At 40.0% G+C, this 25,064-nt stretch overlaps 3 protein-coding genes and 1 long non-coding RNA gene across 7 annotated transcripts in view; 1 reads left to right on the top strand and 3 right to left on the bottom strand.

Annotated features, from left to right (window-relative positions):
• Positions 1-347: 347 nt before the first annotated feature.
• LOC141763266 (ATP-binding cassette sub-family C member 2-like) lies at positions 348-3,529 on the top strand. Of its 3 annotated transcripts, none has more exons than XR_012593062.1 (5): positions 348-448; positions 594-865; positions 1,033-1,091; positions 1,191-1,313; positions 2,413-3,529. XR_012593062.1 is itself a non-coding variant. In XM_074627840.1 (4 exons), exons 2-4 carry the CDS (start codon positions 1,035-1,037, stop codon positions 2,521-2,523), a joined length of 291 nt encoding a protein of 96 aa, XP_074483941.1. In that variant the 5' UTR covers positions 465-865; positions 1,033-1,034; the 3' UTR covers positions 2,524-3,529. The 3 variants fall into 3 exon arrangements, 1 of the variants encoding a protein (XP_074483941.1); XR_012593063.1 differs by having other exon boundaries at positions 369-440; XM_074627840.1 differs by lacking the exon at positions 348-448 and having other exon boundaries at positions 465-865.
• A 122-nt stretch (positions 3,530-3,651) lies between these two features.
• Positions 3,652-7,808, bottom strand: LOC141763338 (ATP-binding cassette sub-family C member 4-like). The gene is made up of 3 exons (XM_074627907.1): positions 7,565-7,808; positions 6,668-6,773; positions 3,652-3,792 (listed from the first exon to the last, which is right to left on the bottom strand). The coding sequence occupies exons 1-3, from the start codon at positions 7,627-7,629 to the stop codon at positions 3,652-3,654; spliced, it is 312 nt and encodes a 103-aa protein (XP_074484008.1). The 5' UTR covers positions 7,630-7,808.
• Positions 7,809-10,061: 2,253 nt separating this feature from the next.
• LOC141763271 (uncharacterized) lies at positions 10,062-13,564 on the bottom strand. Its single transcript, XR_012593067.1, has 2 exons — positions 13,378-13,564; positions 10,062-10,405 (listed from the first exon to the last, which is right to left on the bottom strand). It is a non-coding gene; the product is annotated as an uncharacterized LOC141763271 (long non-coding RNA).
• Positions 13,565-14,737: 1,173 nt separating this feature from the next.
• rcan1b (regulator of calcineurin 1b) overlaps positions 14,738-25,064 on the bottom strand; it is a 15,214-nt gene continuing 4,887 nt past the window's right edge. Inside the window, exons 1-4 of one of the 2 annotated variants that reach the window (XM_074627838.1) lie at positions 19,945-20,578; positions 17,677-17,850; positions 17,353-17,512; positions 14,738-16,417 (exon numbers count right to left, since the gene is read on the bottom strand). In XM_074627838.1, the coding sequence (XP_074483939.1) occupies positions 16,233-16,417; positions 17,353-17,512; positions 17,677-17,850; positions 19,945-20,031 (606 nt within the window). In that variant the 5' untranslated portion in view covers positions 20,032-20,578 and the 3' untranslated portion in view covers positions 14,738-16,232. Of the gene's footprint in view, positions 16,418-17,352; positions 17,513-17,676; positions 17,851-19,944; positions 20,579-25,064 lie in introns of those variants that run through there. The other variant, XM_074627837.1, reaches the window with a different exon arrangement.

The raw sequence follows: 25,064 nt of genomic DNA on the forward strand, positions 1-25,064 counted from the left end.
TTATTAAATTCTTTTTTATACATGTAAATTTTAAACTGAGTTTTAAGTAAGTATTAGTAAATATTAAATAACGCACACATGTTACATTATATATCGCTTTAAATTGTAAGGGAATGGAAAACAATGATGCATTACAGCACAACATTTCAAAAAGTCGTGCAACATAAGCTTACAGAGCTTTGATAATAAAGTTGTTTGTATGGTATTCTGCACAATACTTTGCACTTCTGGTTAAAGTCTTGTCTCAGTACTTGTACTCTGTGCAATGACAATACATTTGAAACTTCTATTCACTTGTTGCGCGTGTTTATTTGAATGTCTCAACAGTAATTATGAGCATAGGAGCTCGAGGTAAGAGGACAGTCCCTCGCTAGCTCGTTAAGCCGAGGAGAAGCGGCCAACTTTGAATGCCACGTGTTTACAGACAGAATCTGACAACTGTTACATAGTATACCTTAAAGGACAAAAATGTCCCGACCCAGTCTTTGGGAATGACTGATATACAGTATGCAGGCTGGACACAACAACCACAATGTGTGTGTGTGTAATATTAGTGAGTTAAAAAGGCTTTTTTTCTTTCATCTTTATTGCAGCTCGGAGTCCAGCGTCTCTTCAGGGCCCGCGGACCATCCGAGCCTTTGGCGCCGAGGAGAGGTTCCAGAAAGCCTTCGATGCCCATCGGGACCCGCACTCACTATTAGATTCACTGCTCATCAATACGAAGCTTCCGCGAGCCGCGTCAGTCCAGCGTCGATAACCTAAGCCCGGTTCCCGTCCACCTCTCGCCGGTTCGCCGTCTGTCTCGACGGCATCTGCTCCATCTTTGTTACCGTCACCACCCGTGGCTGCTTGCTGCTCAGAGACCGTAAGGACCCAAACTACTCCTTTAAACACTGGCTGCTGTCCACCATAGTATATTTTCTGATATCACCAGAATCAGAAATGCTCAAATGAAAGACATTAATGTTTTTGTTTAAAAGGGTGTCTTCTACTGCAAGATAACCTGAAATGTCTTTTTCCCGGTTCTGTTAGAGATGGACGCCAGATCCATTGGTTCCAGCGGGGGGGGTCAGGCAGAGGTGGAGAACCTGGTAAGATATTCCTTTTTGTCTTTGACTTTAGGACTGAATACATGACGTTCAACCTGAGTCGATACATTATACCAGATTATTTGTTCCTGTGTGTGTCAGGTTGAACAGGTGCTGGAAAAAGCTCTCTGGTCTCAGCCTCAGGTGAAGATCTACATCGACGGGGCTCTGACCTCTGAGATCGGCCTCCACGACCCGCGCCAGAAGATGTCCATCATTCCTCAGGTAAACATCAGCTGACCTCCTCTTATTGGCTGTTAAAACGCACACACGCAGAGGAAACAATCTGGGGATGTCCCGATGAAGTTGTTTTGGTTCTGATTCTTATATTTACCTAAAGGTTGATTCAATATGAATCAATCAATCAATCAATATTGATAGGTATCTTTAGATTTTAATGGTACTACCTACTCTTGCCAATACTGCTTATTGATCCGGTACTTTAACGGTACTCTGAACAGTTGTTTTTCTTGTTTTTAGAGAAAAAATGAAACAAATTAATAACAGGATTAACATTGCTTTATTTTGTCATAAATAATGTATATACATGAACATTGGAGTAGCAACTGCAGCAGTATTGTTTAGAACAAATCACGGATAATGTGATAATTAAAATGTAAAATAAAAAAATATTAATTTTTTTTTTTTCATGGTGATTATAAAGTCTGTTGAAAACGGTGCATTTCTCCACCTGTATCTGATACACTTTGGCTCGATGTTTTTGACAAATATCTTGTTTTTCTGCCCTTACAAGCAAAAAACGTCTTGCTCTTTTGGCAACAATCATTGTCTGCATATCTGCATCGACTGAACTGAAGTAGAACCACACTTTGGACCGGTTTGTTCTTTACGCCACTGCCGCTAAGAGCCGGGTCTCTTTGACGACAGGCCGAAAGAGAGATCTCTCCTCTGGATTGGAAAATGCATCATTGACGATTGTTTTAATTTTATAACAAATTACAAACAGAGTTTGCGAGTTCAAAGGTGCAAGATAACATTAATGTGGTCGAAATAAATAGGAAATACATTTTTGTAATTGATTTGCACAACGGTGCTACAAAAACACAGTAGCGTTCAGTAAGGATCAGATGGGATTTTGGTTCAAAATTGATATGAATTAATTTTCAGGCATCTCGCTCCCCGTGCGCTCTCGCTGCACGTCTATATATCTGTTTCTCCTCTCCGCCACACTGCTTTACTGTGGCCTATTTCAGAATAAGGGCTCTTAACCTGAGCCCAAAACAGAAACAATTCACCAATTACAAAGGTTAAAATAGCTGGAGACTCAACTACATTAAAGTCCTCCCTCTCCCCTGTTTTCCAGGACCCAGTGTTGTTTACAGACTCCACGAGGAAGAGCTCCAGCAGCTGGTGCGTCTGTCCACAGCAGTCCTCAAGAAGAACCGCATCCCGGTCATCGACGAGGCCATGTTAATCGTAGTTCAATCCGCCCTCGTACCCCAGGTACTGCTGACACAACTCGCCTCACTGGCAGGGGAAAAATGATGCATACTGCACCAGAACTGCACACAATGTGACCTTTTTATTTTTATCATCTCAACACCATCATATACAGCGACAGGATACTGGTGAGTCCTCTTACTCATAGACTTTAGAAAAGAGTACTTGTTTATCACCATAAAAGTCAGTGTATAGTATGTTATAAAAAAGACAGCGACGTACATTAAATTTGCCTTGGCAGAGGTCATACTACAGTATGTTGAAAAAAATTTCATAGTATATGTTGAAAAAACTCGCTTAGATGAAATTCAACTTTATTGTCATTGCACAAGTACAACGAAATGCAGTTTTGCATCTAACCAGAGTGCAAACAAGACCGTATATAAAAATGAGGATATATCGGCGTATGTACATAGGCATATACAGTACATATTTACAGATTGTAATTAAAATGTGTTGTATTCTGATGAATAATAGCTTAACTATAAGTTGCATTCTGATGGGACATTGTAGAACAAGTAATAAAAGTCACAGTATAGCTTTTCACGGTACTCAACGACACTTTACCCAAGTTAAACTGATCATAACAAACAACACACACATCATTAATCACACATTAAAAGGCGAGGTTTGTTTTGCGATTTGATTGCGGACAGATTGGCGCAGTCTCGGACGTGTTTGGAGAGCGACTTCCAGAGGGACGGGACAGCTACGGAGAACGCTCTGTCGCCCTAGGTCTCGGTTCTTAGAGGCGGAGCCAGGAGGTTGGCATCACAGGAGCCGAGGCTGCGGGAAGGTAAGTAATTCAAAAATCATAGTATATTTAATGTTAATTTATCACAGTTTTTTGCGGTAGTTTATTCTTAGTTTAATGCCAGTTAATCGTAGTTCAATCCGCCCTCGAACTACGATTAACTGGCATTTAATTAAGAATAAACTACCATCAGCCATATTCTGAGTTAAATGCCAGTTAAACATAGTTCAATGGCACTTAAATGCTAGGATTGAACTATGTTTAACTGGCATTTAACTCAGAATATGGCCGACGGTAGTTTATTCTTAATTAAATGCCAGTTAATCGTAGTTCAATGGCGGATGGTACTTAAAAATCTAGCATGTGTCTTTTGATGCTCTGAAGGAGGTTTTGGTCTCGACTCGGCTGCCGCAGAGCAGTTTTCCCCTTTCGCCAACTTTTCCTTTGTCTGGGTTTCCCAAGTGTAAGCGACTTGTCAGCGGGTCCTCCCTGTTTGTAGAAACACAAAAGGAGAGATTTGCAGCATTAAAAAGGTAGACACTTTAATTCCAGTCCCTGTTAATTTAGAAGATTTTTTACCAAGTGTCAAGTTACAAAGAGATGTCACGTTAATAGTAATTGGTCACATTGCGGTTTACAAAGTTAGGAAAGCAATGTTTAAGTCAAACCTGGATCGGCGCGTCGGTAAGCAAGGTATATAAAAAGTCCAGTGCACACCAGGGTAACGGCGAGGAGACTACTGAATTGGGAAACCAAGAGCTAAGTATGTGGTTTGCATGAGGTGGCATCAAAGAGTAGCAGAACAAGTGGCCGGTGTGCAATCTGGAAGAAGCGCAGTCAGCTGTTGCGCAATCAGTCCAGGTGCTGTTGCCGGTACATAAGCTTGGAGTTTGTGGAGCGTCAGCGGCAGTCGAGTTGCGGGTAGCCGTCCTGTTGCGAAGTAGCTCCTTTTGCGAAGACCGAATTTTGCAAAGACAATTCTTTGCAAAATTCGGTCTTTAGTAGAACTACGAACAAACTACGAACAAACTACGAACAAACTACAAAGATTAGGACAAAAGACTTCGAACAAACTACGAAGATTCGAACAAACTACGAACAAACTACGAAGATTCGAACAAACTACGAACAAACTACGAACAAAAGGACAAACTACGAAGATTAGGACAAAAGACTTCGAACAAACTTCGAACAAACTACGAAGATTAGGACAAAAGACTTCGAACAAATTACGAACAAACTACGAACATTAGGACAAAAGACTTCGAACAAACTACGAAGATTAGGACAAAAGACTTCGAACAAACTACGAACATTAGGACAAAAGACTTCGAACAAACTACGAACATTAGGACAAAAGACTTCGAACAAACTACGAACAAACTACGAAGATTAGGACAAAAGACTTCGAACAAACTACGAAGATTAGGACAAAAGACTTTGAACAAACTACGAAAAAACTACGAAGATTCGAACAAACTACGAAGCTTAGGACAAAAGACTACAAACAAACTACGAACAGGGAAAAACAAAAAAAGAAAGATTAGGACAAAAGACTTGGAACAAACTACGACCAAACTACGAACAGGGAAAAAACTACCATCAGACATTTAAGTACCATCTGGCATTAAACTACCATCAGCCATTAAACTACGATTAACTGGCATTAAACTAGGAATGTCTGATGGTAGTTTATTTAAACTACAAAAAAAAAACTATGCTCAAAATACCAAACTACCACCAAAAGACAGCGAAAAACTACCATCAGACATTAAATACGGATAGACTACCATAAAAATATGATAGATCATAGAGCATACTATACTATGAAATTTTGTTTTTCTACATTCTGAACATTTTATTCCATTTCTCTCGATACCGTGTGCTTAACATGTGCTACAAACATTTGCCTGTCTTTCAGAGTCCTTCAATCCTGAACCAAACCGCATGGCTGCCCTTTGTCTGAATCCTTTCTTCTCACCCTTGGACCAAAAGAACCACAAGAGGCCACGCAAACAACTTCTACGGCTGAAGACGCAAGTGCTTATCTTTTTTGAAATTCCATAAATGTTCGTCGTTGTATTAACTGTATTCCTTCCTTTATTCAATTATTTTCTGTTAGTAGTACTGTCGTATAGTCAAACATTTCATTTTTATAGAGAACTTGGTTACTTGATTTTGTGTGTATGTATAAACAACTCGGATCACTGTTCGCTAAACCCGAGAACTCCGTAGCAACCCTGAGATTAAGAGACTCAATTGATTAATATCAAATTTTGAAGTTTTCCCTATTTTTTTCCACATTGGGTGGCATCCTAAATTGAAAATAAGGGTGAATTCTAATAGTACAACTAATATTGTGGGATATCTGAAGCCGAGTGTCAACTCTTTCGCATTTTACAACTATTTTGACATTAATTCATAAATTATCATTAATCTGCTCTATGCAATAACGCTAAATTTTTTGACATACAATATTATTACCATGACATATTATTTTACAACATAATATGCTGAGTTTTTCTTTTTTACATACTATAATTTAATGGCATTGCTATACTATGATTAATTTTGACATACTATACTATTATTTCATGACCTCCTATGCTATGAGTTATTTTGACATACCATATTATTTTTTTGACATACTATATGATTTTGATATATTTTATGACTTCCTATACTATGACTTTTTTGACAATATATTGTTTTATAAAATAATATATTATTTTATGACATACTATATTATTATTTAATGGCATACAATGACTTTTTGATATACTATATTATTATTTTCTGACATACTATATTATTATTTTATGGCATACTATTATTATTTTATGACGTACTATATTATTATTTTATGACGTACTATATTATTATTTTATGGCATACTACACTGACATTTTCTGACATACTATTTTATTATTTTATGACATACTATTATTATTTTATGACGTACTATATTATTATTTAATGGCAAAGTACACTGAGTTTTTTGATATCCTATATTATTATTTTATGTCATACTATACATTTTTTTGAAATACTATATTATTATTTAATGGCATAACATACTATGATTTTTTTTGACATACTTTATTATTTTATGACATACTATACTATGACTTTTTTTGATATCCTATATTATTTAATGTCCTACTATATTATTTTATAATGACATACTATGCTATTAATCTTTTTGACATACTATATTATTATTTTATGACAATGACTTCTTTTATATCCTATATTATTATTATTTAATGTCCTACTATATTATTATTTAATGACATACTATGCTATGCCTTTTATGATAATAAACAAGTACTCTTTTCTAGAATCTACGAGTAGGAGGACTCACCAGTGTCCGGTTGCTTTCTATGACGGTGTTGAGACGATGAGCTATAGTGAGCACAGTGCATTCTCTGAACTTGTCCCGTATGGTTTTCTGGATCTGCTCATCTGTCCTGTAGAGACACGGTATTCATATTAAAGACATGCATATTACTACCTGAGCCACAAGTCATAAAAAGTCATAGTATATATAGTATGTCGAAAAAAACCTCGACATACTATATTATTATTTTATGGCATACTACACTGAATTTTTTTTGACCAAGTATATTATTATTTTATGCAGACTATACTATGTCTTTTTATGAAATACCATATTATTTCATGGCATATGGCTTTTTTCTTAACATATTATGACATACTATATTATTATTTTAGGACTTACTATACTATGACATTTTTTGACATACTATATTATATTTTATGATATACTATATTATTTGTTTATGATATACTATATTATTATTTTATGGCATATTACACTATGAAATTTTTTGACATACTGCAGGGAACACAATCTGTGTTCCCTGCAGTATGTTTGTCTGACAGATGTGACAATGAGAGCTAGCATGTACTCTACCACAGAGTGGAGTCGTACCCCACTCTACCACAGAGTAGAGTGGGGTACTACCTCATTCTACCACAGAGTGGGGTACGACTCCACTCTGTGGTAGAGTGGAGTACTACTCTACTCTGGTGGGGTACTACCTCACTCTACCACAGAGTGGAGTAGTACCCTACTCTGTGTTAGAGTAGGGTACGACTCCACTCTGTGGTAGAGTGGAGTACTACTCTACTCTGGTGGGGTACTACCTCACTCTACCACAGAGTGGAGTAGTACCCTACTCTGTGTTAGAGTGGAGTAGTACTCTACTCTACCACAGAGTGCTGATCAGATACTAACCTCCTCCAGAGCTTCCACAGGTCCTCATCAGTGTGCTGGCTGAAAGGCCTCAAGTTCTTCTTCATGGAGTCTGTAAACGTTGAAATGTGATAATAAAAACAATGGTGATTCACAATCTTCCCTGGTGCTTCTTAAACTCTCTGCTGCTGAATGGTGCATTAATACCAAAATACATTTAATTGACAGGTAAACATCAAATTCAATCAGATTTCAGTCACATTTAATTTGTTTCTATCCATAAATGTTCATCGTTGTATTAACTGTATTGTAACTGTGTGTATATATGAACAACTCGGATCAGTGTTCGCTAAGCCCGAGAACTCCGTAGCAACCCTGAGATAAAGAGACTCAATTGATTAATATCAAATTCTGAAGTTTTGCCTATTTTTTTCCACATTGGGTGGCATCCTAAATTGAAAATAAGGGTGAATTCTAGTAGTACAACTAATTGTGTGGGATATCTGAAGCCGAGTGTCAACTCTCACATTTTACAACTATTTTGACATTAATTCATAAATTATCATTAATCTGCTCTATGTAATTACGCTACATTTTTTGACATACTATAACATTTGTTTTGACATCCAATATTATTATCATATGACATATTATTTCTTGACATACTACACTGACATTTTTTTCTGATATGCTATACTATGACATTTGTTTTGACATACTATATTATTATTTTATGGCATACTACACTATGAACTATTTTGACATACTACCTATATTATTATTTAATGACATACTACACTATGGCATTTTTTGACATACTATTTTATTATTTAATGACATAATATATCATTATTTTATGGCATAACATACTATGACTTTTTTGACATCCTATATTATTATTTAATGTCCTACTGTATTATTATTTAATGACATACTATGCAATGCATTTTTTTTGACATACTACATTATTATAATACATACTATATTATCATTTAATGGCAAAGTACACTGAGTTTTTTTGATATCCTATATTATTATTTTATGTCATACTATACATTTTTTTGACATACTATATTATTATTTAATGGCATAACATACTATGATTTTTTTTGACATACTTTATTATTATTTTATGACACTCTACTATGACTTTTTTTATATCCTATATTATTATTTAATGTCCTACTATATTATTTAATGTCATACTATGCCATGCCTTTTTTTACGGTGGTGCAGTGGTTAGCACTGGCGCCTCACAGCTAGAGGGTTGCAGGTTCGAATCCGGCTTGGGACCCTTCTGTGTGGAGTTTGCATGTTCTCCCCGTGTTAGCGTGGGTTTTCTCCGGGTACTCCGGTTTCCTCCCACAGTCCAAAGACATGCAGGTTAGGTTAATTGTGGACTCTAAATTGCCCGTAGGTGTGAGTGTGAGCGTGAATGGTTGTCTGTCTCTATGTGTCAGCCCTGCGATGGACTGGCGACCTGTCCAGGGTGTACCCTGCCTTCGCCCAATGTCGGCTGGGATCGGCTCCAGCCCCCCCGCGACCCCTAACGGGATAAGCGGTTGCAGATGGATGGATGGATGGATGACATACTATATTATTTTATTACATGCTATACTATGATTTTTTGGGCATACTATTTTTTTATGACAAAGTATACTTTGACTTTTTGTGATATCCTATATTATTATTTAATGACCTACCATATAATTATTAGGGATGTGCATTCCAAGCAAAAATACGATAATAATAATATCAATAATTATGTAATGACATACTATTCCATGAATTCTTTTGACATACTATATTATTATTTTATGGCATACTATATTACTTTATGATATGCTATATGACTTTTTTGACAGACTATATTATTTTATGACATACTATATTATTGTATGACATAGTATACTATGACATTTTTTGACATACTATTTAATTATTTAATGAAATATTATATCATTATTTTATGGCATAACATACTATGACTTTTTTGGACATACTATATTATTATTTTATGATATACTATACTATGACTTTTTTGACATACTATATTATTATTTCATCCTCATCCTCATCCTCATCTGCAACCGCTTATCCCGTTAGGGGTCGCGGGGGGGCTGGAGCCGATCCCAGCCGACATTGGGCGAAGGCGGGGTACACCCTGGACAGGTCGCCAGTCCATCACAGGGCTGACACATAGAGACAGACAACCATTCACACTCACATTCACACCTACGGGCAATTTAGAGTCAACAATTAACCTAACCTGCATGTCTTTGGACTGTGGGAGGAAACCGGAGTACCCGGAGAAAACCCGCGCTGACACGGGGAGAACATGCAAACTCCACACAGAAGGGCCCCAAGCCAGATTTGAACCTGCAACCCTCTAGCTGTGAGGCGCCAGTGCTAACCACTGCACCACCGTGCAGCCCCCCATTATTATTATTATTTCATGACATACTATATTATTATTTCATGATATACAATGCTATTAATCTTTTTGACATACTATATTATTATTTTTTGACTTACTATATTATTTTATGACATACTAAACTATGACTTTTTTATATCCTATATTATTATTTAATGTTCTTCTATATTATTATTTAATGAAATATTATATTATTTTATGACATGCTATACTATGACTTTTTTGACATACTATATTATTTTATAACGTACTATTTTCGTATTTCATGACATACTATGCTATGCCTTTTATGATAATAAACAAGTACTCTTTTCTAGAATCTACGAGTAGGAGGACTCACCAGTGTCCGGGTGCTGTCTGTGACGGTGTTGAGACGATGAGCTATAGTGAGCGCAGTACATTCTCTGAACTTGTCCCGTATGGTTTTCTGGATCAGCTCATCTGTCCTGTAGAGACACGGTATTTATATTAAAGACACGCATATAACTACCTGAGTCACAAGTCATAAAAAAGTCAAAGTATATATAGTATGTCGAAATAAAAACTCACAGTATAGTATGTCGAAAAAAACCTCGACATACTAGATAACTATTTTTTTGACATACTATATTTTAATTTTATGGCATACTACACTATGACATTTTTTTGACAAAGTATATTATTTTATGCGGACTATACTATTTTTTTTACGACATACCATATTATTATTTCATGGCATACTATGCTATGACTTTTATTTGACATTATATATTATTATTTTATGACATACTATATTATCATTATTTTATGGCATAATATACCATGACATTTCTTATGGCAAAATATACCATGACATTTTTTGACATACTATATTATTTTTGATGACATGCTATACTATGATTCTTTTTTGACATACTATATTATTTGTTTATGATATACTATATTATGTTTTATAATATACTATGACATTTTTTGACATACTATATGATTTTATGACATACTATATTATTATTTTATGGCATACTACACTATGACATTTTTTGACATACTATATTATTTTATGACATACTATATTATTCTTTTTTGACATACTATATTATTTGTTAATGATATACTATATTATGATTTATAATAAACTATACTAGGACATTTGTTTTTACATACAATATTACGATTTTTTGATATCCTATATTATTATTTAATGTCATATTATATTGTTTTATAATATACTATACCATGACATTTCTTGACATACTATTTTATGACATACTATATTATTTTATGACATACTATATTATTTTTTGACATACTATATTATTATTTAATGACATGCTATACTATGATTCTTTTTTAACATACTATATTATTTGTTTATGATATACTATATTAGGTTTTATAATATATTACACAATTAAATTTTTTGACATACTATATTATTATTTTATGACATACTATACTATGAGTTTTTATGAAATACTATACGATGACTTTTTATGAAATACTATACGATGACTTTTTTTGAAATCCTATATTATTATTTAATGTCATATTATATATTTTTTTAATGACATACCATGTTATGAAATTTTTTGGACATACTATATTTTTTTATGACATGCTATAAGATGACATAAAAAAAATAATACATTTCACATAAGGCTTATGGGGAGACCGTAGGAGACCAAAAAAAAGTGTTTTCTGATTAAATAAGAAGATTGGAGACAATCAAGTAATCAATTCAGGTAAAAATACAGCTCCAACTTCAAAAAATCTTTATGACAATAAAAAAAAATAGTTTAGAAATGAATGGGGACTGTTGAGCTTTTTAATACATTTAAGACTGTATGAAAGTGTGATTTAAGGAAACACTAAATCAACCATTTCTGTCCTGAGGGTGACGTAGGGATCCAGAATCCAACATTATCACATAGCAACATGTCGTAAATCCCAAGACAAAAGAAGACCATTTCAAAATAATGTCTAATATTTATCCATCCAATGAATTGCTAAGACTGAGATTTAATGTTGATCAAATAAATGCAACTTTTGTGAGACTGAGATTGAAACTACTGATCATCTGTTTTTCCACTGAATATATTCTGCGGCATTCTGGGAAGATTTGCAGGACTGACTGTCAACCAAAATCCATCTACTTGCTCCTCTCACAAGAGAAAACATTGTGTTTGGTATTAACATGAAGGACATTAAGAGTGACTTGATATTGAACAGTCTGATACTGCTGGCACACTGTTTTCATCCATGCATCCCATTTTCAAAAGGGACCTTGTGGACAATCATCTCAGTGCTTTAAGACTAAAGAAAGGACAACATGCAAAGAGTCTCCTCCTCAGAGCTTATGAAGAACTGAACATATATGATGATGACCCCTAGGGCTACTATGGAACAGTGCAGTCTTATTATTATTTATTTATTTATGCATTTCTTTTTTTGTTCCTTGAATTATTTTCTTCCCTCTTTTATTTTTGTTATTATATTTATTTTTTTATAATTTAAGTTATCTTTCCTATCCAATTGTGCCTTGTATGTTAGAAGTATTGAGTTTAGATTACAATGCCTTAATGTTTGTAAATGAATTATCTTCAATAAAATAAATAAATAAATAAAAAAGTTCATGCTAACATGACATTAGTGTCCTTATATTAAATCTTACACTTGTGACTTCAATTTAACCATAACAGAGTCCAACATCTATTATAACACTTTACACCCCAGTTTATCTAGAGGTCCCATATGACATAAATTGATCTTTCTGTTTTAATTTTTTTCTTTATTTATCTTTGTATTAATTCCATTATTTATTTACACTTCTGTTTAATTTACCCTTTTATTTATTTATGCATTTCTTTTTTGTTCCTTTAAATTTTTTTTCTTTTTTGTTATATTATTTTTTTTACAATTTAAGTTATCTTTCCTATTCAATTGTGCCTTGTATGTTAGAAGTATTGAGTTTAGATTACAATGCCTTAATGTTTGTAAAACAATTATCTTCAATTAAAAAAAAAAAGATAGTCCGCCATTTTGTGCCCTCCTCTGTAGCTTTAGTGGCTGTCAGTTGCTCATCCACAGGTGTCTTGATTAGCGTTAGCCACCTCTGACAATAACACTCATAAAACACACCAAAAGCGATAAACAACATGTTCTTTCTCACTATAATCTGTACTGCTCGTCTCTCATCATTCGGGTGAATTTGACCAACTGGCTCGTTTGTTGATTCTCTAAACAGTTAAAGTACGACAGTTGTTAGCAGAGTTAGCTGTAAGCTACCTAGCAACGGCCGTTAGCATAGTTAGCTGTAATCTACCTAGCAACGGCCTTTAGCAGAGTTAGCTGTAAGCTACCTAGCAACGGCCGTTAGCAGAGTTAGCTGTAAGCTACCTAGCAACGGTTTCCTGTTTGAGCCGTTGAGCCTCTGACTCACCTCATAACTCTACTAATCCAGTAGTTTGTGTTGTTTCCCTCTCGTCCTCTCGTCTCGTCGTTCCGCAGTAGTTTCCACAAAGCAGAAGTTTCCTATTTCCTCTTAAAAAGACAAAATACTTCCACGAGCTTCAGACTGAGGGTGGAAAGCTCCCGCTCGAGCTGCTCGTCTCGTCCGCCGTGTTGTTTCTCCGCCCTCTGACCTCTGACGTCTCCGTGACCTTTTTGTTTTTCAATAAACTTCATCAATACTTCCCTCAAACAGACAACATCTATTAAAACTGATTAAAAAACACATTTATTTTTATCTAAATTTATTTATTTTACTTTATTTCATTTTAATTCTTTGGATTGTTTAAGTATGTGTCCTCCCTTTTCTCTGAATTCAATTGAAATTATAGTATAAGATGTTTTGTTTTTTTGTGTTTTCTGTAAAATGAAAATACAGTAGGAAAGAATGTGATGATGATTGTATAAGTTGCTGAAACTGCAATAAAAACTAAGTTAAAAAAAAAAAACTGATTTAAAGCTCGTCAGAAAAAAATATAACTGAAAGCATCTATAAATAATATTGTTGCTTAGATAATTAAAATGGGGAAAAATAAATATAAGCTATACATTAACCTCCATCAGTTGGTTAAACATTTTTTTTTTGTGATAAAATAAATGTAAACTTAATTTATATATGTTTCACTTGTTCATTTTATTTTTACGTTCTTTTTCTCTCATTTTCCAGTGGTGGAAAAACTACATTTACACAAGTACTTTACGAATTTGAAGTACTTGTACTTTACTTTGGTATTTCCGCTTTATGCTGCTCGTTTTTATTGCCCATTAAAATGTCAAATAATGAAAGACTTTGTAATTTAGTACATTTATTCATGAATTAATAAACATATTTGTAAACAAATTTATTAATGCGTATTTTTATTGTACAATTCAATTAAATGCTTTATTACTAAAGACTTTTCCCCATAGACTTAAATTGGGAAAGAGATGTCTGTAAATCAGCGGATACGTTTTTTTGAGGTGAATCGACTTCCAGGTCTCTTTTATGAATGTATTTTCGCTAATGCTCTCTGGGATGATTTGCATTATTGGTTGTCCACTAAATTTGTAAATTTTTCTATTTTTTAATCTATTTTTTAATTTGTATTAGCTGGAAATGGGGGAATTTATTTATTTATTTTAACAATATGCCATTTTCTGCCACTAGGGGGCCTCTCAACCCAACCATAACAAAAGCCTGAATTTGGTGTTGTGAAGTAGTGTGGGATCATGGGAGTTTATATTTAATAGAGTGGTTTTCAATTATTAGTGATTATTATTATTATTAATTAGGTGAACAAATCACAGAGACGTGAAGTTCCATCTCTATTTAATGGTGAATCCATCATGGTAATGACAGAGCCTGGTGCAGCCTCCTCTCCTCTCTACTGTGGGACAGATGAGCTTCACAGTGTCTCATCCCCCCTGAAAGAAGAATAGCTTTACACAAACATCTCTTCCAAGCTTCACAACTAGAAACAGAAGCAAGTAGATAACAAGTAGAAATAATGTGATAAATGACCCTGATTCTAAGCAGCAGTGGAACAGAAAGAGGCTCCATCATTTCCAACCCATTTCAATTTGGCATTTTAATGGAAGATTTTTATAACACCTCATCCATTAGAAAGTAGCCCCCCGCCAAAATTACAAATATAACAGACAATACTGGCCACAGGAAAATAAAACTGTTAATACACATGATGCACGTTTTCATCGATCTCATGAACCGGGTCGCCTGACGAGATCCAGACTAGTTGTAGACATGAGCAGCGTGCTGCTGGACCATCAGCCTTTTTTTCTACAAATGTTAGGATCCATCTATCCATCTATCCATCTATCCATCTTATTTTGTAGTTAATTAAATGAGCAGAGAGTTTTAATCACACAGTGAACCCGGAGGCGCTGAGCTCAGAAAGGTTAGCCCTGTTTGATCTACCAGGGTTGGCGGAGTTGGAGCCTTCCCATTAACAGAGCTATATGTTGTTAGAAGCCATTGTAATGTAGCTCCAGACAGACAGACAGACATGCAGACAGACAGAGTAGCAACGCTGAAGTAACACCGCTAGTTAGAAGTCTTTACAGGAACAACTCCTCATAACATGTGAGTAAGGCGAGCTTTGACTTGACGACACGTCCACCACAGAACAGCGGCAGATGAAGCGGTGACATCATCAAGCTCTCACACGCCAGCTGACTGACTGACTGACAGACGTACGGAGCACCTACAGCAAAAACAATCAGCTTTAAAAATCAAAGGAATCCCTCCTCAATCCGTCCCAAACACACACACACACACACACACACACACATACACAGGACTCTCAGAACAATGCTGCATTCGTGTCACGTGGGAACAACCGACATCCAGATGACTTTCTCTTGTACACACTTTATTTGCGACCCGACCAGCTTTCATCTCACAAACACACAAACTGAAGGTACATTTTCAGAGAATTTGCAAAAGCGTCAGCACAAACCAAAAAGCCAGCAGTGTCCCGCCATAGTACGACAATGGAAACACCAGTATACGGCATGTCAAAACAACATTTTCCTTCAGTTCTCCAACATATCATGTGATGGCTAAATTCAACAGTGTTCTCCACTAGGAAGTTCATATCTCCCATCTTTCCCCACGGGACATGAATGCAGCATTCAGCACCAACTTTTCTCTGTCCGTCTTATGAAATGCTCGTCTACAGGAGATGGCAGCACCCTCGGGTGCATTCCTCGAAAGCTCTGAGAGCGTGTTCGGCTCCGGACCGATCACTTCAGGATGAAACGTTAACGGCCTTCGGCCTCGCCGCCCGCTCACTGCTCCACTTCGGGCGCGTAGTCGGGGCGGCGCGTCTGGACGATCTTCGGCCGCAGGGGGCGGGGCTTGTCGTCTTGGTCGCTGTCGTCGGGGGCCGAGCTGTCGCCGCGCTCGTCATCGCAGACGTGGACGACGACGCTGGGGGTGGTGGGGGTGGCGGTGTGGATCTCGTACTTGTCCCCTGGGAATCACACAGAGAAGAAGTACAGTGGTCACTATGCAGGACTACAGAAGGACCAGGATGTAGGAGGACGAGGTCTTAGTCCGACTTCTCCTTAAAGTGACGAGTTTTTCTCAGCTTTTTAATTAATTATTAACATTTCTTTTAACCGTTTTAACCGACAGCGTTAATCGGTTAAGATGCTTAATGTCGGTTATCGGTTAAACGGTTCATTATTAACATCCCTAACTCAGAGCGAAGTGAAGAGCAAAGGGAAGTTGAACAGAAAGCACAGGTGTCTCAGCCCAGGTAGGCTGACGACGCACTCAAAAGAACACCAGTGTGGTTCTATGACACGTCACCTTGGAGGCTCATTATTGGCTGATTCAGAGCTAGAGGGAGGGCTCTGTGGGCGGCCCTCAGTGGAGTCACCGCTCCTGAGTCACACTGGGTTTCTTTACACAAAGCTCCAGTCCAGCGTTTCACTAAGAATGGTTGGAGTCACAGGTTGGTGTTTGGGACCATTGTGAAGACCATGTCCTCCCTCCAACGGCACTTTAGTGATGCTTACAGTATCAGCTACAACCACTCTTGTTCCACTGGGAAAGGTCAAAGACTCTCCACAAATCAGTCCTAATAACTAGCCTGCTAGTTAGCCACATTTAGCATCCACACACACACACACTGGCAAACAGACGAGGTTGTAGTTCGTGGTGAGAGTGACTGCATCACTGTGGGCGGTCTGGACTGGTTGCCTTGGCGACAGAGACGTATGGGGTTGTTTTGATCAACACTCCTATCATTAAAGAAGTGGAGATTAACCCTTTAATCGTGCTCTTGGCTCAATGCTCCTGAATGAGACCTGCACAGAGACGGAAGGGACCCGTCTCTTCGCACTCCAGGATGTCGTGTGTTGTGTGTGTGTGTGTGTGTGTGTGTGTGTGTGCGGGACGTACCTGGTCCTAGCTTGGCGATGGCGCACAGCAGGTCGTAGTTGACGACCGGCGTGGGGTCCAGAGACTGTGTCCAGCCAACCGGAGGGGAGGCGGGGGGCGAGATCAGGAACTGTTTATCTGGCTTGGGGGGCTCCAGCCGAGGACTCCCTATGTGGACGGACTGCAGACAGACAGACACAAGTGAGTGGACTAAACCTACACTTTGACTCTAGACATAAATAGAACATGGCAACTCTGTAGAAGGCTGAAAATGTGTGAGGTGATGTTGGTAAAGACCCTGTGATGGTCTATAGAGGTGTAGAGGAGGAGTTTTAAAGACGCTACCTGGGCGAAGTAGAGTCTCATCTCTTTGCCGTTGAAGTCGGTCTTGTGGAGCCGGAGTCTGGCCTCGGCTGCAGCCAGAGCATCACTGAAACTGATCCTCACCCGCCGGAAAGACTTGAAGTACTGGAACTGCACCTCCGGGTCGAATGAGCGGAACAAGGCCTCAAAACTGGCCTAAAAAAAGAAAGATGGAGGGGAGAGTGGTGAGAAACACGGAGGGGAAGAGGAGGCTTGAAATCAGCTTCTACAGCAGGTCCACTCTATCTGAGCTCTTCTATCTCTTCTTATCTAAAAATAGGAAACCCCACGGAGCCAGAGGCAGCCATGAATACAGTTAGGAGACTTGAAGTCACTATGAATAAAACAGATAAAAATAGCCTCTATTAGCAGACATTAGATCTGTCCCTCCTCGGAGAGTCGGAGAGGAAGAGCCTCAGCGTCAGGTTTATACAGATGACCAGTCAGTGTTACAGAAGATGAGGAAGAGAGGAACATAAAGTGGACAAGTGATCGTGAGAGGACACACACTCAGACAGAGGTCCATTACAATCCACACTCTGAGATTGGACATTTGAATCGCGCGAGTTGGACCGCCGCTATCAGTTGTGTTCATTCACGCTAGAGAGGAGGAGGAGCTCGTCTCCATAGATACCAACAACCTTTACTTCCTCCGTTTCCTCCATCAACCATGGAAGAAATAACCACTGTTGCTGCTTTGTACATGTCGGTGAAGTCCTAGATATGTCAGAAAACCAAACGCAGTCGTGTCTGGGTTCATAACATCACCCGGCGGCGAGCTGTGTTCGCATACAGTCCCGTTGCACTGACTGTATCTAGCAGCCACACGTCACTACTGCGGTACGAACCCAAAATAAAACAGATTTGTGCTGTGATTTAATATCAATGGACAGATCAAAATGATGCTGAAATAACTACATCATGATGCTGATTAGTAAAAAGTCAGAATTCATGCTTTGTCAGGTCTGTCTGCAAGACGACAAGCAAACAACTGTTAAAATGCTTGTTTTCTGAATGGAGTTTTGGATGGATCAGTGCCAGGCTATGCAGCTGCTCCATCAACACTCAACATGACGTCCTCTAGGCATAAACACGGCAGCGTCTGTGGTTTCTACACAGAGTTTGGTCCGGTCTCTGTACAGTGATGATGGACTATCGTAGCTCTGGGTGACCACAGACACATACAAGATTTATTTATGCTCATGTATTCGTGCAATGAGCATAAATAAATCTCATTTCCATATATGTTTCCCAACCAAGACAAATGAAGAAGGGGTTTGAAATGAACTGTTGCAGTCATCAGCCGTGTTCGAGGAGTCATCGCCGCCTCCTGCAGTGAACAGTCATCTGGACTGCAGTGCAGCACGGCAGCAATCGGTGGCCATGGACTGTGCAGTGCGTCATGATGAAGGAGCACTCAGCCTGTGGCCTTAGGAGCTCTTCATCATCATCATCATCAGCATCATCACAACACACTTCAACCCAACCCCATGTGTGAAACTCAGACAATCCTGTCCGAAACCAGTGGTTTCTATTATCCTGCTAACGACCCCACAGAGGTTAAACTCCTGAGTTCCCCTGCAATTCAGCCAGAACTGAAGGAGCTTCTTGGATGAGAAGTGAAACGTCTTCAAGAATCTAAACCAAGTCCAGGTGCTGCTGATTTAACCCTTACTCCGATACCATGACCTGGATGACTGAGACCAAGCACACAATCCTGCTATCAACATTTCTCTTCCCAGGATCCTTATTGTGAAGGCTCTCCAGGGATATCTACAGTACACTTAAACATAGAAGTAAGACCCTTAACAGGAAGTAGAGGAACGGCTGCACACATCTACCCAGCTCCATGTTATTAAAGACCCCCTAGTATGGGTCCAATTCCCCAACAACTGGATCCTACATTTCCCATAATGCAAACCAACAGCCTCTTTTCATTGAACCCACCCTGCATGTTTAGTGTTAGAAATTTGTAGTCTCAAAGCCCAAGCCAAGATAACCCCTATGACATCACTATGACATCATCACGGTTATTTCCTTAAACTGTAGAAAGCTCCTCCAGAGCCACAGAAGAAGTGAGCTGGCCGTGTAACATCGGTGCAGTATCCGTTTAATAAAACACATAGATAGATTCCACTGAGAAGAACAGAATGTTCTCTCGGAAACAAACTAGTAAAGAACGGTGGCTTCAATCCAAGAATAAATGTACAGAAGTGAGCTGAAGGGAAGCTGGTTGGACCGCTCTCTTACCTGTGCCTCGGGACGGTTGAACACTTCCTGGTTGGTCACCGAGGCGACCAGGCAGAAGCGGTTACACTTGGTGGTCTTGATGTGCATGATGGGCGATCCGGGGAGCCGAAACCTTTTCCACCAGATACCTGAGGTCAGGGCGCGACGGGACGCCGAGGCGGTCTTCAGCGGTGGCGAGGGCGAGGGCAGTGGCGGCGATGGCGATGAAGAGGAAGGGGGAAATCGGGGAGATCGGAGGTGCGTTGACTTCCCCAGGGTGACAGAAGGAAGTGAAACAGGTCCGCTTTTACACGTGGTTCTTCTTCTTCTACGGCAGTAGTTTCTCTTCTTTGGCGTTCGCACTGAACCAGTGCACGATATCAGACACACACTACGTTCAAGTGACCTCGGTCAGCACGTAGCCTCCTAACCCACAGTCTGGATCTCCTGCAGCAACACTGAACTACAGCTTCTTCTTCTTCTTCTTCTTCTTGTGCTTCTTGTGCTCCTCTTCCTCCTCTTCTCGGCTCTGCAGCAGCTCACTGAAGGAATCTTCCAGAGATTTTGGGTGTGGAGAGCCCAAAATGTCTTCTATAAGCTCACTCTCTCCCCTCTCTCTCTCTCTCTCCTATTCTGCTCCACAGCCGCTTAAATGAGCTCCTGCCAGCCGATGACGCATTACCCACAATGCCCCTCCCTCTCCCCATCCTGGTCTCATTCATTCGTTCATTCACCGCGAGCCAATCGGCTGCGGGAGAGGGAGAGACAGCCTCTTTTAGTTCTTTCTTCCTACCCCTGCACTGACAGATACTAGCCAATGCTGACTAATCAGACAGAAAGAAGGGCAGTGTGTGTGCGTGTGTGTGCGTGTATGTGTGCAGAGAGAGATACTGGAAAATAATGACATCACCGCTCATCAAACGGACGCATTATCGTGTTTTCTGTTGCATTTAAACTCCTTTGTTGAGTGGAAAACATGAGACAATGAGCCTTTCACCCTCTTGATTTCACTCACATACCAAAGACGGATCAGCTGACTGCTGAGTGCACGGCGTGGAAAACACATGACAGTCTACGTTAACATGGATGAAGCTGAGACAGAGAGACAGAGAGGACAGCTGACAGACGAAGAGGGGAGATAGGCAGGAATAGAAAATAAAAAAGAGTGGAAACGAGAGACGTGACCGGTAGAAGAATGCAGGATGGAGGGATGAAGGGATGAAAAGCAAGAGGTGGGAGAGAGGTGGTGCTCATGGAAAGTATGCACTTTGATAACATGCTTTTATGAGGTATTAATAGCAGAGAGCTTGAAGTGGAGGGGAAGTGTGTGTTCAGCCAGCAGCAGGAAAAACACGACCAGGCTGTGCAGCCACTCCACCAACGCTTACACCTGTGTGTGTGTGTGTGTGCACACTTAAACACTTCTTGGTTGGGAGGAACAGGTTGACACAGTTGAGACAAAGCACAGTCCTGCGTTTACTGCGTTCAACCGGCAAATCTGATTTTTAGACACAACACAGGAAGCAGCACATAATTCTACTGGCTGTCAGACAACGTCCACAGTACCGGGACACCCTGGACCACGCCGGTGTCACAGATGTCACGTTTTTAGAATTTTGGCATCGACTTGGTACCGAAGTATCGGTTCTCTTGACATCCCGACTTTGGAGAGCCCATTCACCTGCTGCTCCATGTGTTAGATGTGACTGTGCAGACACAGAGAGCCTCAGCACCTGTGGGTGACAGGTGTCACACACAGCACGGCTGGTGGCCATCATAAACTATTAGACTAACATGTCAACATGGTGTACATCGTGATGTCCGTGGCTTAGGTGTTAATGCACGGTGACATGATTAATAGCACTGTCCTCTGTGCGTGTGCGCTGGATGGAAAATAAAGTGGTGTAAAGTTGGTGAAGCTGATGCTCTCATGGAAGTGTTGTTTGTTGATGTTAAACATTACTGTGTGAGTATGTGTGCGTAGGTGCTAATCATCTCCAGACCTCACCCCGCTGTGGCCGCTCTCTCTCTCTGTGTGTGTGTGTGTGTGTGGGAGAGAGTGTGCACGCTCAGCCCTGCATTTTTTCCATCCCTATGTTTTTGTTTCATCTTCCCATTTTTTCCATTCCCTCACTAGACAGATAGGCAGGCAACACGCACATACACACACACAGACAGACAGACACAGACAGACAGACAGACAGACAATTGGCAATCATGTACGGCAATTTCTTCCTACAACACAATCATGTGTTAACTTCGTACAAAGCCCCCTCAGCGCCGTCTGTCTGCATGTCTTCAACCACTGAAAGACGCACTAAAACACTCCGTTGTACTTTTAGGTGGATTCCAGTTCCTTCAAGTCAAATTCCAATGACACATCCTTATTTTAACACCCGCAGCCGTCAACAGCTCTGGGTTTCAGTCCTTTCAGCCAGACTCCACTGACTGGTTGTTTCCTGGTGGCTTTAACACCGTTCCACAGGGCCTGGAGCACGATGACACACGTGTCCCTGTTCCTGCTCTCTCCGCCAGAATACCAGCAGTGTATCTGTCACTCTTCCCTGGAGTTACACTAACCCTGAGTCAGTGCACATCCAGCACAACACAACCGGCTCACATTTTCCATTTGGCCTAGAACTTGTTTGTCTGTACTTCTTATCCATCCATCCACGTCTGACTTGCTGATCCTGTTGTGCTATTCACTGCCATCACACATCTATAGTCTACATTATTTGTGTATTTTTGCATCAGAATAATAACGTGACCCCCAATTTGAATCGGATTATGTCTTAAATCTTGTCGATCTCTTCCACAGCTGCCGCTGGGTGTGTCTCGCTGGAAGACTTGCCTGCCCGTTCAGAGGTTTTCCCTGACCTAAAATCTGTTCTGCCATGCTGCTTTATTAGTGCTGATATTAGTAAGCGTTCTGCTCCAGGCGGGCTCACAACAGTTTAACTTGCAAAACACACATTGGAAAATACACTGCTTCATTCCTGTAAAGTCACACATCTGAAAAAGGTCCTGTTGTTATGGGCCCGGCTCCAAAAATACACACTCTCCGTGCAACAAACACAAAGCACATGGCTAATCATTATGCAGAATGACATCATTGGACTTTCCCGTCCCTTACCTTGAATGCCTTGGTTGGTTGGGTCGGTTAGGTTTAGGCAAGAGGAGTGACAGTTAGGTTTAGGGTAGGAATATCAGGTTAAGCCAACCAGAGGCAGAGTTTGGCGGGTCGAGCCTTCGCCATGGGAAGAACAAAAATATTTATTAGGGATGCACCGATACCACTTTCTTTCAGACCGAGTACAAGTACAAGTACTTAGGTTTAGGTACTCGCCGATACCGAGTACCGATACGAGTACTTCTCTGTGCCAAAAGACCCTCGTTAACAGCCAGCTGGAGGGTGTGAGCGACACACGGCAGGCTGGGGAGTCCCGCATATGAGGCGATGCACCGCAACCGGCTCTAGGTCGGCTTGGAAAGGCTCGGGGCGAAGGTGGCTCGCGGCCGCAGCTTTACAGCGCTCCCCGCCCGGACCTCGCCGCACCGTGGACAAATGGCTCGCTGCGCCGTCTGTCCCGGCTGGGGAGGGACAGGGCCCCCTGCTCCTGGTGTGACTGTCGACCGGGGCAGACTGTCCTCACTGCGCCCCGACTGCGTCGTGCCGCCAGGGCGGGGCTCGGCCCACGTAGAAGGCGCCAGGGGTCTGCGGCGATGTCGGCAACCCACCCGACCTGTCTTGAAACACGGACCAAGGAGTCTAACGCACACGCGAGTCAGAGGGTGCAAGCAAAACACCGTCTCGCCCGCACCGTCGGGGAGGTGGAGTGAAAGTAGAGTGGCATCAGTGCCGTTTTGCGAGTATGAGTACATGAGCACAGTATCGGTATCGGTACCCGATACAGGTATCGGTTCATCCCTAATATTTATATAATATAACCAGGAAAGTCAGATGACGTCATTTTGCACTATAATTAGCCATGTGCTTCTGTTCGGGATAACGGGCTGTCGGGACGTTTTTCAGACTATTGTGGTTTTGGAATAATGGGCCGTCAGAACAATGGCACGGCACCGTTCTCATCATATTCTCAGACTTCCACTGCCATACGCTTTCATTATTAATATAGAACATAACGTGATGAAATATACTGATGGTAACCAACAGAATCACCAACAGTTTCCATTACCGCCTGAGATCCAACGACTGCTTCTCTGCAATTGCTGAAACTTGAAACCAGAGAATATTTACCATTTTTTATTTTTTTAAAAATGACTGAAATGATTATTTGATTTTCAAAACAGTTGCCAATTCACTTTCTGTGGACTAATCAAACACATAAAAACGTTTTTGATAAAGATCACTTGAATTTTGGTTATCAAAGAATTGTGACCTAAATATGCAGTGGGCGGAACATTTTACAGTGTAAAAATAAACGTGGCTCTCTGGTGGACAAGCTGTAATAGTGATACTGTACTACTCTTTGTCATTTCTGTGCTGATAGACCACGAACAAGGGGCCCCTTGTTGGCTTTGCTGTTTCATACAGGTAATGTGTGTAAATGATCCCTTCCTTCTTACTTTACATGAGCTAATTCCACTGAAGTACACTCATCCCTTAACGGAAGCAAGACAACTGAGAGTTCGGAAGAATTCGTGAACCATTTCACACACCCTTAGTGGAATATTCTGTCATACGATACGGATCAGCTGACCCCTCAGGCCCAAGTGGGAAAGCAGCAGGGTCATGGAAGAAAGGGAAGAAGGGAAAAAATAAACAACAAAAGTCATTTTTTCACCAGATGCCCTTTGCCCCGCTCCTCTACTGTTTTTCCTTTTCCATCGACGTCAGCAAACCCCTGTAGCATGGTATGCTAGAAGCTATGGTAAATGAGATAACAAGTCCTCTATGGTATAGAAGACATTATGACCGTATGGATTTCTGCTTACTGCAGTGAAAAAGCAGCGTATCCCTGCGGTTATCGCAGTTTACCAACAATGCTGGGCAGACTGCGTAGACCCCACGCGTTGAGAAGGGATGCACCGATGCAAAATTCTGGGTTGATACCAATACAATGTTTAAAATAACAATTTGACTGATGGCTGTAATAGCGATGATTTTTTTTTTTTTATGG

Source organism: Sebastes fasciatus, chromosome 24 (assembly GCF_043250625.1).
Source record: "Sebastes fasciatus isolate fSebFas1 chromosome 24, fSebFas1.pri, whole genome shotgun sequence".
Lineage (NCBI taxonomy): Eukaryota > Metazoa > Chordata > Actinopteri > Perciformes > Sebastidae > Sebastes > Sebastes fasciatus.

Coding starts and splice junctions, on each gene's coding strand:
- LOC141763266 (XM_074627840.1), top strand. CDS start 1,035: ATGGACGCCAGATCCATTGGTTCCAGCGGGGGGGGTCAGGCAGAGGTG. Junction 1,092..1,190: donor AGGCAGAGGTGGAGAACCTG/GTAAGATATTCC, acceptor TGTGTGTGTCAG/GTTGAACAGGTGCTGGAAAA. Junction 1,314..2,412: donor AGATGTCCATCATTCCTCAG/GTAAACATCAGC, acceptor CCTGTTTTCCAG/GACCCAGTGTTGTTTACAGA.
- LOC141763338 (XM_074627907.1), bottom strand. CDS start 7,629: ATGAAGAAGAACTTGAGGCCTTTCAGCCAGCACACTGATGAGGACCTG. Junction 6,774..7,564: donor CTGTGGAAGCTCTGGAGGAG/GTTAGTATCTGA, acceptor GTGTCTCTACAG/GACAGATGAGCAGATCCAGA. Junction 3,793..6,667: donor TAGAAAGCAACCGGACACTG/GTGAGTCCTCCT, acceptor TTCTACAAACAG/GGAGGACCCGCTGACAAGTC.